Here is a 16,501-nt window from a genome sequence, read left to right on the forward strand (position 1 = left end):
CCTGGTTTTGCAAAATTCACAATTTTTGCACATCTTTTTTCACTTTTCCTAAATATCCATTGAATTTTCATACCATATCAGCAAACATAAAGAAGGTTTTTAAATGATAAAGACAATAATCACTGCAATAATTTTGGCCCCACCCTGGAACCAAACCCCATACCCCCTGGGATCATAAAATTCACAATTTCGGTAAAGGACTATCTACTCCTTCTATATATTTATTTAGTTTCAATTTAGTATCAGTAGCATTAAAGAAGACATTATTTAAATGTTTTACACATATACACTATATATATATCAAGTTTGGCCCAACCCTGGGGTCAGATCTTCTACCTAGGGGATCATGAAATTTACAATATTGGTAGAGGCCTTCCTGCTTTACATCACTATGCATTTAGTTTTTCTTACACATTTGCAGTTGTAGTGAAGATTTTTGTAAAATTAGTCAATTTTTGACAGTGTTGTTCATGCATGCAGATAGGAGTGACCTTCAAGAACTTATAAAAGAATGTACGAGACCACCAAACATCAATTAAACCACTTATCCTCATTCAGCAATTTTGTGCAATTTGTCACTACTATCTGTAAATAAAATTTATTCAAATTCATCCTTTTATCAATTCAATATGGCATACATGCAGAACAGAAATCATACATCTTCAACAGCGAATGAGACTAACAGACAGGAACGTACTGCGATATCACTAGCTTTCATTTTGGTTGTTTCCGAGTTCAAATCCTGAATAAACAATAGAATTCGAACCTCAATGATATGTCCCCACCTACAAGGTTGAGAACCCACAAACATGCAAGTCTTTGTATCTTTAAATCTAAACTAAAGACTCATCTGTTTACAATTCATTACAACTAGTCTGTGCAGATGAAATCTAAGTCGAGATTACTATGTTGTGCAATCATAACGGACTCCTTACCTTCACCTACTAGTCATTTGTTCTTATACAACTTATTTTACTGTAATTTAAATAGCGTTTAGAGCAGTATGGATTTTACGCTTTACAAAATAAGTTTATTATAAATATTCTATTTCTAATTCTTGCTGTGAAAATTTTACCCAACGAAAATAAGTGGTTCTATAGTACACACAATAGACTTATTCTTGGATACATATTTTGGGTAGAAGGGAGGTCTCGGAGGAATACAACAGCTCTTCGGGTTTCAAATGTGATGTGTGTAGAGTCTGTTTAATCATTAACCCATAACTTGTACAATATCAGAGTTGTCCATTTTCCTGTGTCTTACCACTTTGTTCACTTTGGACCCACAGAACGCAAGTGTGGGGATACCTCAGTTCTCCGACCCCAGGAGAACCCGTTGACTTCTGGGCCTCGTGGACTTCACTCATTGGAACACCATAAACATCAAACACTTCCATGGCTCTGAAACCACAGAAATTATGTATAGCAGCTGAATGGTGAATTAATGTGCCTGCTTTATGCGGCATTTCCAGGATTGGGATGAATTTATGCAAATTAGACATTAAATAAACAAGTAAACTTTACCTTGAATTTAAAAGAATTCAGGTAAATTATGGGTTAAAAGGTGTAAGCCAAACAAATTTCTTAATATCATTAAAAAATACATCATCAGTTATATTTTCCAAGTCATAGAGGTATTTTTTTCTGAATTATTTTGTGGCCTTGTTAAATTTGGCTTTCTCAATTTTTAGTGTACAATAAAAAATATAACTTTCATCACCCAAGCATCTGTAATCAGGTAGTTGGTTATCAGAGGATAAAACAATGTACATCACAGGGTAAAACAACATACCCCAGTACAAATGAGAGGAAAAAATTGTTATTTTACAGACACAGTTTATTGACCAAACTGTAGGTCATTATAAGCCATATCAAGTCAAGCTGACCAATTTGAAAGTTGACTGCATTTTATAAAAATACTCAGAATCACTTTTACTTCTTGCCATCATTTATTGTGGGTGGACAAAACATATAAATATCAATATTTTTTCTACTGTACACAAAAATATTAGTGATTCAAGTAGATTTCCTGAAATTCTGGGGAAAAAAGAATAAATTTTCTGTTTTTAAGGTAATTTCCACCCTTCTAGAATTATAGGTTCAATCTTATATTTGATTGTTGATTCTTCAGATAATACATCTTAGTAACAAATAAAAATGATAAAATAAGTATGTTGTGGTATCAATAAAACTTTTATCAATTAGTAAACATATGCTTGCTATCTCAGAAATTTGCAATTTTCGATAAACAGCATTATCAAAATTTCACAAAAACTGGTTAAAATGATATAATAGTATTCATAACAATTTCATGAAACTGTTTCTTTAAAAAAAATATACAATTTGAAATGTTTGTGAAAAATAAAAGAAATCTATTCTATCGCATGATGGACTTGTTAAAGGATTCTATGAAAACAGAGTTATTGCCCTTGGATTCAATATTTTCAAATATATAATTGTTTATTCATAAATAACTTAGACTTTTGAAATATTCTATGGTTAACAAGATTTTTTTACAATAACTATTGAATAAGACTAACAAAATTTATGTTCCTGTCATGCATATCTTATGATGTCACAGGAGGGTGGAACTACATTAAAATACATTATATGTTGTTTATATGTGGAAATTAACCTGCATGGTGTTGATGTCCCAATCCTTTTGTATACCTATATGTACTACCAATAACATAAGTATATTGAATTTAAACTACTAACTTTGTTTTGACCAACTCGAACAACTAAAATGTGATATCAATGAATATTCATAATTTCAAATTAGAGTATGAAAAATTGCTAAAACGCATCAAAGATGTGTATGGCTGAGTTGCAGTTTGGAAAATTATGCACGCTTGCATTCATGAAGTAAAAACATGCACATATTTAATATAGTTTATAAGTATGAAGCTTTGAATGGCTGCAATAGGTATTTAGTGTGACAATGACCTTGACCTTTGGATTTCAAAAGCAACATGAATCTTGAATGTCATCAGGATTTGAAGTCTGATAAACATGCACCAGCAAGTACATGTATAAAAGTTAGAGGCAAGCTCAAATTTACAGTATATAGTGAAAAAGTAACCTTGACCTTTGACCTTTTGACCTAAAAATAAATAGGAACCTTCCTCTTTTGGATGTGATCAAAATATGGAAGTCTGACAAAGACACACCAAGTAGTATGAAAGTTAGAGACCGGACAAGCTCAAATCTATGGCATTTAGTGACAAAGTGACCTTGACCTTTGGACCTCAAAATAAATAGGAACCTTCCTCTTTTGGATGTGATCATGTTATGTAAGTCTCACAAAGATGCACCAAAAAGTATGAAAGTTAGAGACCGGACAAGCTAATTGTGGATGCCGCCCACCCGACTGGATGCCCACCCTTTGCCAATTTAAAAGCCGAGATTTGCTACGCAACTCTGCTAAAAAGGCATTACTACATAAAAAACAAAACAAAACAATGTCAATTTAAAAACCAATACCATAACTTAAAAATGTCTACTGCTAATCATATTAAAACAAGAGATGTTTGTAAAACACATATGCCCCCCATGGTGCAAAATTGAAAAGGGTTATACACACACACATCATTTAATTGAGAGTAGTATCATCAATTCAAAATATTGAGCAGACAATATCTTCCTATGTCAAGAGTGGATTAACCATGTGACCTAAAAATCAATAGGGGACATCAACTCCTGAAGATGTACCAGTGTACCAAGTTTGATGTCTGTCAAGCGAAGGGTTCTCAAGATATTGAACGGACAGTATATTCCTGCCTAGTGTGACCCTTGACCTTTGACCATGTGACCTCAAAATCAATAGTGGTCATCTTCTCCTGAAGACGTATCAGTGTACCAAGTTTGATGTCTGTCAAGAAAAGGGTTCTCAAGATACTGAGCAGACAGTATATTCCCATGTCAAGTTTGACCCTTGACCTTTGACCATGTGACCTCAAAATCAATAGGGGTCAACTTCTCTTGAAGATGTACCAGTGTATCAAGTTTGATGTCTGTCAAGCAAAGGGTTCTCGAGATATTGAACGGACAGTATATTCCTATGTCCAGTTTGACCCTTGAACTTTGACCATGTGACCTCAAAATCAATAGGGGTCATCTTCTTCTGAAGATGTACTGGCGTACCAAGTTTGATGTCTGTCAAGCAAAGGGTTCTCTAGACATTGAATGGTCAGTATATTCCTATGTCCAGTTTGACCCTTGACCTTTGACCATATGACCTCAAAATCAATAGGGGTCATCTACTCCTTAAAATGTACCAGTGTGCCAAGTTTGATGTCTTTCAAGCAAAGGGTTCTCAAGATATTGAGCAGACATTATATTCCTATGTCCAGAGTAGATTGACCCTTGACCTTTGACCTTTTTATCTGAAAAACAATAAGGATCCTCTTCTACTCATAACTAACCCACATATGAAATATCATTATCATCAAGTGAATGGTTCTCAAGATATTGAGCGGACAACACATGGTCTACAGACCGATCGACCGACAGACCGACCGACCGACAGGTGCAAAACAATATGCCCCCTCTTTTTCAAAGGGGGGCATAAAAATGAGAAAGATAAATGCCCTTTACCATGCTGACAATTAACCTTTGACCTGAACATATGAACTTCCCCTTGGAGTTAACTTTTGATATGGAACTTTCAATCATGTTACCAAATATGAATAATTTATCTGATAAGTTGTGACCAAGGTAATGCACACAACTTCATAGAAAACAAGAGGTACTGTGAGCAATGCTCACTAAGAATACCTCCCGCTTACCCCAATCTCCCAAAGGGTGTTGGTAATAGGTATAAACTTCCTCTTTTCTGAGTGTAAAAAACAAATGGCATGACAAACCGAACCATATTGCTACTTCGATGTCCAGTGCACGTGACCTTTGACCTTTTGACCCCAAAATTGATAGGGAACATCTTCATTTCATGGGCAGTCCATATGTATGATATGGTGACTGTAGGTGGAAAGGATAACGCTTTAGAGCCCGGAAACCATATTGCTACTTCGATGTCCAGTGCACTTGACCTATGACCCCAAAATCGATAGGGAATATCTTCATCCCATGGGTAGTCCATATATATGATATGGTGACGGTAGGTGGAAAGGATAATGCTTTAGAGCCCGGAAACCATTGCGTCTACAGACGGACGGACGGACAGACAGACGGACAACCCGATTCCAGTATACCCCCCCCCCCCCAACTTGTTGCGGGGGGTATAACTATATCTTTGATGGGGGTGGGATGGGATTAAAATTTCAGGTCAGGAGTTTTACTCTCTACAGTTGTGATCCTTTGGTCATAGATTTGAATCCCGATGTGAGACACAGAGAGATTGTCCTTTAGATCCTGTAGAAATCAAGGTTCTTTTGCCATGACACGTTAAACAAAACACTGTAGAAAAGCAGTTCATACATAAATCAAACAAGACGAAAAACACAAGTTACGTAATATAATATCATATTAAAGTTGTGCATGTAATTAAATTTGGGGTCACATTTACTTGGGCATTTTCTTAGTGACGTGAAGTCTTTAATTACTTGAAGAATTGGATTTAAAACCACACATTTAATGTATAAATGTAAAGGAAGTGCACCATCTAACCTTAAACAAACAACATACATGCTCATAAAATGAAAAGATTTTTAAAATGTCAGTTTTTCACTGCCATGATTACCGGCTCAATGTTTCCCCCAACACATTTTCTTAATCAAAGAATCCATTGTCAAATCATATTATAAGAATTTCTATCAATGATAATTAACTGTACTTTACTCTCACCATACAAAACCACCCACATGTCGTGATTTACAAATAAGGCAACAGACATGTCTAACAAAAGGAAATTTCATTCACTGATATGTAAATCACGTCTTCTCCCTGTCCACTGATCGCAGAGAACCAGAAAAGACTTGATCTCTAACAGTTATAGAAATCATTTGAAATCTATCTATTTTTTTTATTACATATCATTAACATACATTATCCTCTAGTGCCCTATTTGATATACAGCACAAATTGAACTCCATGTGAGAATTACAGTTGAGACACGGAAAGACATGACAATTAATATGCATGTATCTCTATCTATTTTTATAAAATGGATGTACTTTGGTGACTCTGATCTTGTCTTTATCTCCAGACATCTGATGACACTTTCAACTTGAATGCATTTTCTCTCTGTGTGTCAGTGTAAATAAACATGCTCAACTGATAAAAAAAATGAGTGATCATATTTGAACATTAAAAAAATGAAGAAAAACAAACTATCAATTAATTCCTTCGTTTATCAGTCTACATGCTCACTTGGTTGGAAGCATAGAAACTAGCTTTAAAATATCTTCCCGAAGAGGAAGATAAACTTTACAGGTAATCTAGGTATTTAAAGTAAAAAACTAGATATATGCACTTTTAACTCCCACTTCCATAGTCAAACACAAAATTTAATTTGCGATGAAGAAAGTTGTAGATTTGAATCTGGTGCACTCTGAATATCCTGTGATCAGTTGACAGATTTGTTGAAACTACAAAATTTATGACATTGCTGAAAGCGATGTTGTAAATGAACAACAAATTGTGCTTTATATGATAACGCTATGCCCTAGATCATGACTAAGATATTTCGTTCATTTAGTATTGTATATGTAGCTGTAAAGCTATGTCCGAGGTTAAAATTGTAGCTAAACAGACACACAGACCAAAAGCAATATGCCTCCTGTTTCCTGTTGGAGTGTGTGTAAAAGTAAACCATTCATAAAATTATGCAGGCAATGTGATATAGCTATAAATCCTTATTTTTCTCCAAAATACTCAAGTTTCGTATTTGTCAAAATACTATCATGACAGAATAGCTGAGTAGCCCTGGTTCAATACCTGAGTAATTTGCGTCTATCGTTTGGGTGGATCCGGCCTGCGGATGCTGGGTCCACAGTTTGTAGTCTCTGGTACAAAGTGGGCGTGTCCAGATCATTGTAAGTACCGTCTCTCTCTGACCTCAATTTCTCTTCTATCTGACTAGCCTGCTCCAGTTCTGGATATTTATCTACATCCCTGGTCTCTTCATCATCTTCCAATTTTTCTGATTTGGCTCTTTTGATATCCTACAGTAGCAGAAAATTTGCAAGAGTTATCTCCCTTCCACTAATTTACATAGAGGTTAAACACCAGCTGAACAATGCAGATTAGGAACATATATCATTTACTGAAGATTAAGCTAATGAATATTTCTGACATGCAAAGTAGGAATTGTACAGATTTATTCATGCAGTTTTAGATGATAGATAGGGCCTTCATTTTAATGGGTTAAAACTGTCCCCAAAATAGGTTAATTAATCCACCTGTACATTGTCTTTACTGAGAAAAATAATATAAGCGAAAAATAATATAAGCCTTTTTTCTGGAATATATTTGTATAATCCCCAGACATGCATGTATATGTACTTTGGCATTTTTAAAGACTAGGTACATGTATTAGTAATTATTCATGAATTTTTTATCTATCAAGACGTCCCACTTTTCAAACAGCAGATGACAAGTTCCTTTCGAAATGTAAATGAAATATCAAACATAAAAACAAGTATTCACATTGACTTTTGCAGATGATTAATCTGGTATAAATGTCTCTAGTTCAATAATCAATGCATGTGGGTCAAATTAAACAGTGTACCACTAAATTTAGATTTATCTATAAACCAACATGTAAAGAAAATCAGTAGACAGAATAATTAAGAAAGATAACCATTCCCCTGAGTTGGCATTTTTTCCAGCTAAGTGTGAAAAATTCATTGATACATGGTAGTGAATTTGACACCACAAAATCCTGGGCAGGACAAAGGCACCATTAGTTTGGTGATTAAGGAGGGGCAGGGACTTTGAAGTGTGACCAGCCAAGTCAGCATGACCACTGAATCACAATTACATGACTGACCTCTCTTAGGATAATCCTCAGAGATGGTCAATTCATGGTGAGAAGGATTGGGGCAAGATAGAAAATCTGGAGGAGACAAACAAAAGCAATGGTGTCATAATTACTCCAAGTCTGTAGGATTCTCTAAGAAAGAAGATTTAGAACTGGGATGATAAAAAAAAGTGTAATAGTCTAGTATAGGTAATCGTTCTATGTACCCAATATCCATTGAACTATATAAATGATGCATACATATTGGTATGTGGTGACATTTGTCAGTTTCCCAAACTATTGTCTTGTTGCAGAACATATGGGACACAAGACCACAATAAAATGATTGGTTAAAAACCTACTTTTGAAGAAGCTTCCTGTTTTGGAAGTGGGCCACAATCATTAATTAAGTCATGTTAAGGACACTTATCAACCACGACAATGGAGATAAAAATGTAAGTGTAGATACAAATCTCCTTTCCATGAACCTTTAGAACACACAATTTTCTGCAGACCACTTTGGTGTGTCCAGTCCTTACACCCTGCCATTTCTTAGGAGGCCTCCAAGCAGAGTTATGTCAGACGAGAGTAACAAATTCCCTGACAAGTGTATTACAACTTCAGCAAATTGACTCCAAGTGCTTGACTATTAATTCCCTGTTAACTCTAATGACTTCAGCATGGGTTTCAGATCCCCTCATAAATTCTAATTGCTGTTGGAGAGATCGGCCCATCCTTCAGAGATAGGTGCTATTTTCACAGGTTGAGGTTGTCAGAGAAGAAAATATTGAGCCATTGCATCCTTCCAACCTTCTCATCCAAGAAAATCACCAGAGATGCTTGTCTTTTGATAACCTCTCATTTCTACAATTTTTTTTTATATTTATGGCTTGCCCCTAATTGCTGCTAATATTCCCCAGACGATGAAATTAAATTTCTCCCCCTCCATAGCTACATGTAAAACAACTTAGTGCAGTGATTTGATATGACCTGCAAGGTTTTTAAGTGTCAGCTTAATTGTGTATTTTTACAGCAACCTCATGCAGAAAGTGTTAGACCTCCAGCAGGTTTCTACATAAACTGTTCAGGTTGATTTGTACTACATTAGACACTAACCTGGGAGGATACATCTCTCAGATTTTCTCACACATTTTTTATTTCATTCACAAAGTGCTTCATCTGGTTTCCAAGATTCTTCAGGTCTGCATCCAGATTTTATGATGATTTTACCCTTTATATACTCGAAAATTGAAAGCGAGAAATATTGAGATATAGGGAGAGAGATGATGACTTTACCCTTTCCTATACTCAACAAATTGGGGAAAATATTGAGAGAGAGAGAGAGAGAGAGAGAGAGAGAGAGAGAGAGAGAACATGATGATTTTACCCTTTATATACATGTACTAAAATTTTCTTAGAGAAATATTGAGAGAGAGGATGATGATGATGATGATGACTTTACCCTTTATATACTCAAAAAAAAAATTAATGAGAGAAATAGTGAGAGAGGGAAAGAGACGATGTCATACTATCATATACTATTTAGTCTGATTACCTCATTAAGAAATAAGTAATTACATGTCATTATAGAGCATTCATTGACTCTGTCCAGAATAATTCCTCATTTTATCCTCTACTTCAGAATTAATCCAGAAAATTAACAATATTAAACAACAAAATTGGTCATAACATTAGTGGGAAAAGTCACAACATAAGTTACTTGCTTTTTCCTTGTTCTGGTGAGACAAAAATGGATCAAACTGTACTTGGATTATAATTACAATGACTGAAGGACCACAGCTAGACCGAATGATCTATTTCAGACAGTGAGTTGCACCTTATTGCCTGATGATGCATTAGGCTTATTTCATTGTCTAGAATTTCACTGAATCAAAAAGTAACATGTACTTTTTGTTTCATCCATGAATAGTTGCATAAATATTAATAGTTTCCAAGTCATTCAAAGAGTACAAAAATGTGAATGTTTAACATACTTGATCTACAAACACATAAATGTCACAACTACTTTTAAAAAAGCCAGCGATTTGATATGTAAATGATATATTCTAATTAAAGAAACATGAATAACTAAATTAAAATGAAGGCCCTCACCATACATGCATTAAACTGTATGTACACCCTGTTGTGACAAGAATCCTTTATGTGTAAAGTACTTAGTACCTTTTTAACAAATGGTTCAGCTCTTATTTCAAATATCAGAACCAATGGAAATAACAAATAATTGCTGTGCTGCAGTAACATCATTGTTGCATTCTGCAGTAATTACCACAGAATGTTAGTTCAACCCCAGGGACAAGGAAGATTAAAAATAACAAAAAATGCATTATGTGAGGAATAACTTATGAAAGAAAGGATGTTCCGGAAGGGGATCTCCAGGAAGTTCTTTCCTCCTCCCCTGTAACTGGGGATGTTACAACAAGGCCAATGCCGACCAATCAAAGAGCATCAGACTCTGTACCTAGGTACAACAAAGACAATCTTCATTGCTGATACATCTTAGGACTCTGGATTTCCATACATTACTTCCTTGATATAATGATGATCATATAAGAATACCCGGAAAAAAATGTTCTCTATCTTGGGCTTTTTAATACATGTATTATGTAAAGGACAATGGACTCGGCAAACAAATAAAGTATCAAATTACAATCCTAAACTGAAATCTTCTGGAGATAACCCACTTTTGACAAATTTATCAGCAAGAAACATTTCCTGGACCCTCAAGATTTACGGTGAAACTGACGTCAAATTTGTCCTTTCACTTTTTGATGAGCACTTCATATGAAGAAGTACTTCTGAATCTTGTACAGATATATCTAAAAGATAAACGGAGGAGAGGATGTGTACCAATTGTCATAAAAATTCTTTTTCTTTATCACTCTATTAACATCCATTTCACTGCCACATGAACATTTTGAACTGTGGCATGGTCTTCATGAAATACTCATCAAAATGAATATTCCTGTCCCTATAAGTCTACTGTGAGTTGTTTTATTTTCATAGAATGTTAATACATCTGGCTGCCAGATTACTCTATTGTTCAGTTTTCGTGTGAAAATGGTTTTAGTTCAATAATCTGACAGGTCTAGAATTTTGTATGTACAAGAAAAACCATGAAACATTGATTTCAAACAATAAAAACAATTTTACACAGTATAAGCCTATTTATCATGATCACTGTGTTGCCATTTTGTAGCCAAAGAAGCACAAAATTTGTCTCTACTACACTGGATTCAATGGCAATTTCCCTTTTCATTGGATTAAATAACAATATTATCTCCCATGGAGCTTATCCTTCACTGGATACAAAGGCAACATACCCTTTGGAACTCATCTTTCACTGGATTCAATGGCGTCTCTAGTGAATTCAATGGCAATTTCCCCTTTGGGATTCATTATATTAAGGAAGTTAGCTCCTGAGCTTTTGAGTGCAACTGCTCAGGATGCTACAACTAAGTATTCACTGGTTCAATACTGATCCCATTGGTGCAAATATATTACACATCTATTGCTGAAACCTATCCAGTTGAAATTTTTTGTGTCAATTCAAATTTTGAAAGGGTTTGACAGGGACTATATTTTGTGGTGGAAGGATTCACTAATCAAAAAGTTCTAATTCTGCATGATATTACAGTTTCTGTTTCATCCAATGTATCGTCTATTTTTATGCCCCTATACGTGTATTTCAGTTTTATAATTTATGATACAGGTAGTTGAGACCTGGAACTAGTTTAAATGTTGTAATTTATTAACTTGGTTGATCTATTTTTCCAAACAGAACACCGATTCATAAAAGTTTTAATTAATTTACTCGAAATTTTGAATAAAAATTCAATATTTGCGCCAATAATTAAAAAATTTGATATCCAACCCCCACTTCTTTTAGTTGCATTTAAAATTGGAAGACCAGACCTTGAAAATTATGCAAAATTTTAGAAATTGACGTTACTCCTAACATGTCCTTTTAAACTCTCAATTCTGATATCATGAAGTTTTTTGTATATCAAGTGCAAAAAGGTCATTATTTATTTTACTAGTATTAATTTCTTTTTTCATCTGTAGTGTTAGAAGATTATGATTATGTATCTATTTTATGTAATGATTGATTTGTGTTGCTTATGTTGTGTTGACACTAACAGAAAAGAAAAATTTAGTTTAATTGAATAAATTTTAAATGCAAAAAGGTCATGTTTAGAACACTATAGCTCAATAACAAGCGTTGCGACCCCAGTTTTTATTTTTAATTTCCTAATTCTCCTTCAATGTAGAATTCAAAAATATACTTCCCAAAAAATTTACATTACTCCAAATGTCAGGTGCGAACCTCTTTAAGATGGATTCAACAGATATTTCCCTTGTCAGAAACATCCTTCTCTATTGAGACACAAAGTGCAGCGTTTGATTTTCAATACACTCAGGTATAACTTAGTACAGGTACTAGTATGTGTTAGTACTACACTCTGGTATAACTTAGTACATGTACTAGTATGTGTTAGTACTACACTCTGGTATAACTTAGTACATGTACCAGTATGTGTTAGTACTACACTCTGGTATAACTTAGTACATGTGCTAGTATGTGTTAGTACTACACTAAGGTATAACTTAGTACATGTACTAGTGTGTGTTAGTATTACACTCAGGTATAACTTAGTACATGTACTAGTATGTGTTAGTATCCTAACTTTAGTCATGTCTACAGTGAGATGTAAAACTTACCTCTGATTTAATCAGGGTATTCCACAGCAATGATTCAATGCAGTAATTTGATACTTAGTACATGTACTAGTATGTGTTAGTACAACACTGAGGTATAACTTAGAACATGTACTAGTATGTATTAGTACTACTATAACTTTAGTCATGTCTACAGCGGGGTGTAAAACTTACCTCTGATTTAATCAGGGTATTCCACAGCAATGATTCAATGTAGTAATTTGTTCCTCCAACAATCACAGGAATTTTCTTGTCATTTATAAGTTGTTCAATCTAGTGTGGTTTTAAGGAATAACAGAATACAGAAAACTGAGAAATCTGAAGAAAAACTGGTGTTAGAACAGACGTAGAATGTGTAACCTGGGATTCTTAATCATGACAGACAACTACTCTCCACAACAACTCTCAAAAGAGTCATGTACAATTTGTTTTGATTCTCCATTACAGAACATTACTGGTTGAAATATCTGAGGCCTACAGTTGTTTTTCAACACAGAACAAATTTTCACAATAATTCTACTTGGTCTTGCTGATTTCTAGGTTTTACTTCCCACTCTATGAATGTTCAATCCATTAGAAATGTGTTATACAGCTTTAATTTTGCTCCTGATTATTTCTACATTCAAAAAAAAAATCTGATTTCATGTCCATTAACCATAAATATAAAGGAACAAGATGTGTTTGTGAAACACAAATGCCCCCGATAATGGCCAATTCCGAAGATGGCCAAGGTCACAAGGGCAAATATCTTGGTACCAGTAGAAAGATCTTGTCAAAAGAAATGCTCATGTACAATATGAAAGCTCTAATATTTACCATTTAGAAGTTATGACCAATGTAAAAAAAAAAAATTAAAGTAGGTTAAATGTCAAGGTCAAAAGGTTCAATACCAATGGAAAGATCTTGTAACAAGGAATACTCATGAGAAATATCAAAGCTCTATCTCTTAATGTTCAAAAGTTATTAGCAAGGTTAAAGTTTTCAAAAAGTAGGTCAAACTCCAAGGTCAAGGTCACGGGGTCAAAAATGTTGGTACCCACGGAAAGGTCTTGTCACAGGGAATACTCATATGAAATATCAAAGCTCTATCACTTACTGTTCAAAAGTTATTAGCAAGGTTAAAGTTTTCAAAAGTAGGTCAAACTCCAAGGTCAAGGTCACGGGGTCAAAAATGTTGGTACCCACGGAAAGGTCTTGTCACAAGGAATACTGATCATGTGAAATATCAAAGCTCTATCACTTACTGTTCAAAAGTTATTAGCAAGATTAAAGTTTCAGACAGAATGACAGAATTACAAAATGACAGACAGGACAAAAACAACATGCCCCCCGATCTTCGATTTCGGGGGCATAAAAATTCATTACAGTTTTCATAAACATGAAATATAGTGAAAATCAGACTGCAATGAAACAAAAGGCCCATGGGCCACACAAATTTGACTATGCTACAAGAGGTTGCTATTTCATCAATTAAACAGCAAGTACTCTTATCAAATTGTTACTCCTCCCTGACCCAAGTGGTTATAATCAGACAAATCAGAATTACAATCACAGAAATCAGAATTATAATCAGAGAAATCAGAATTACAATCAGAGACATCAGAATTACAATTAGAATTACAATCAGAATTACAACTGGAGAAATCAGAATTATAATCAGAGAAATCAGAATTACAATCAGAGAAATCAGAATTACAATCAGAATTAGAATCACAGAAATCAGAATTATAATCAGAGAAATCAGAATTATAATCAGAGAAATCAGAATTACAATCAGAAAAATCAAAATTATAATCAGAGAAATCAGAATTACAATCAGAGAAATCAGAATTACAATCAGAATTACAATCACAGAAATCAGAATTAAAATCAGAGAAATCAGAATTACAACCAGAGACATCAGAATTACAACCATCTAGAAATCAGAATTATAATCAGAGAAATCAGAATTATAATGAAATCAGAATTATAATCAGAGAAATCAGAATTATAATCAGAGATATCAGAATTACAATCAGAGAAATCAGAATTATAATCAGAATTACAACCGGAGAAATCAGAATTTTAATCAGAGAAATCAGAATTACAATCACAGAAATCGGAATTACAATCAGAGAAATCAGAATTACAACTAGAGCCAAGTTCGTTGCAAAGCAACGAGAGGTCTTCCGTCGGAGCTGTATGACATAAAAACCTTAAACTTGACCATATGTCCTTGGGTCAGGTCCTAATGCAGCCTAGTTAACATGAAAATACAGGAACGTACATGAGTATGTGTGTGTGGGATCGAACTTTCGCCTTCATTCCCTCTTGATATGTTATACGTAACATCACCCTGGGAAAAATTATTTGAAATACTCATCCAGTGATTTTACAAAAGACGAATACAAGTTAAGTTTATAGAAAGAAAATACTGTAACGATATAAGTAGTTTGGCTATGCTGGCGATTCTGACTTCTCGTATGTACTTATGAAATAGTTTGAGAATTTAATATATATCATTGAAATGAAGCTTTAAAGGTGTACTATAAATTTTTATCATTAGGTGTTTAATAAATTTATACTACTCAAGTACATGCGTGTATGATCTCATTCCACGAATCAGTCTTTTGAGGCACGCGTGTTTGTGGGATTAAATTCTTTCAGGATTTAACTTTTCAGTCCCAATAATGAAGAAAAAATTACTATTCAAATTTATGAAATTTATGGCTCAGGGCATACAATAAAGGTTTATAGCTGTTACCAATATTTTGTCATACAACAAAATTATGATAGCATAATATTCAGACTGAAGAGAATGATTCATAGAGTTTGAATTATCTATACATACAAATCAAATAAATTGCTCTCAAATCGTGAATATTTTATTAAACTTTAATATCTATCTGCATAAATACATGTAGGTATATTATGTACACAGTGCGCACAGAAGTTGTGTATGAATTTCACGCCAGGGGCACGTGCCGAAGTAAGTTATACGCATATTTTTCCCCCTTCACCTACCTAATGATACGGTTACCTGTTTGCGGGTCAAGCTTTTTACTCATATATAACACAATACTCGAGCAAAATATTATGTTTATGAGATCAATAAGATGTTAAAGAACAACTTTTCCAGCGAAAGCCATATCGAAATATTTACCGTTTTTGAGTTATAAAGCGAAAACTTTGAAGATCCCCAGATCCCTAATTTAAGGGGCCAGCCCCTTTTTAGGGATATCAAAAGAAAGCTCTTTTAAAACATTTTGTACAACTTTTGTTCTACACGTCTTAACAAAATATTTTTAGTTTAAAAGATACAAAGGAAAATATGTGTAATTTTTTGCTCCTTTAGGCGTCCTAATTTTTTAACCCTGTCAACCACCATTTCGAACGCTGTAATCAAAAAACAAAAAACGATGTGCACAACTACAATGCTCCTACTTTTCATTTTCAACGCATTTTCTGCTCAAGCTTATACAGTCTCGGAGCCTTTGTCTTGAAACCAAAGCCCCTAAAATTTCATTCAAAGGGGAATAACTCGTGAACAGAAGGGAATTTCTGAAATGTAGTACATGATTTTAAAATCGTTCTGTAAAGTTTATAAACCCTGAAAATTTGAGCAAAATCCATGCAAAAATGAGCGAGATATGAAGCTTCAAAGTTAGCGTCTAGGAAAAAGAAAGAAAAAAAAGAATAATAAGAATAATCTTAACCAGCACAATCAGTAGAAGGTCTTCCGTTGTTGCGGAAGACCTTAATTAGAGAAATCAGAATTACAATCACAGAAATCAGAATTATAATCAGAGAAATCAGAATTATAATCAGAGACATCAGAATTACAAATCAGAGACATCAGAATTACAAT

General features: G+C 34.1%; 1 protein-coding gene across 2 annotated transcripts in view; it reads right to left on the minus strand.

Annotated features, from left to right (window-relative positions):
- Nucleotides 1-16,501, minus strand: part of LOC125669549 (tRNA dimethylallyltransferase-like) — a 31,501-nt gene that overhangs the window by 8,711 nt on the left and 6,289 nt on the right. For both annotated transcript variants that reach the window (XM_048904134.2, XM_048904135.2), the window contains exons 3-5: nucleotides 12,829-12,927; nucleotides 6,894-7,120; nucleotides 1,264-1,400 (exon numbers count right to left, since the gene is read on the minus strand). In XM_048904134.2, the coding sequence (XP_048760091.2) occupies nucleotides 1,264-1,400; nucleotides 6,894-7,120; nucleotides 12,829-12,927 (463 nt within the window). The remainder of the gene's footprint in view (nucleotides 1-1,263; nucleotides 1,401-6,893; nucleotides 7,121-12,828; nucleotides 12,928-16,501) is intronic.

The sequence above is a fragment of the Ostrea edulis genome, chromosome 4 (assembly GCF_947568905.1).
Source record: "Ostrea edulis chromosome 4, xbOstEdul1.1, whole genome shotgun sequence".
NCBI lineage: Eukaryota > Metazoa > Mollusca > Bivalvia > Ostreida > Ostreidae > Ostrea > Ostrea edulis.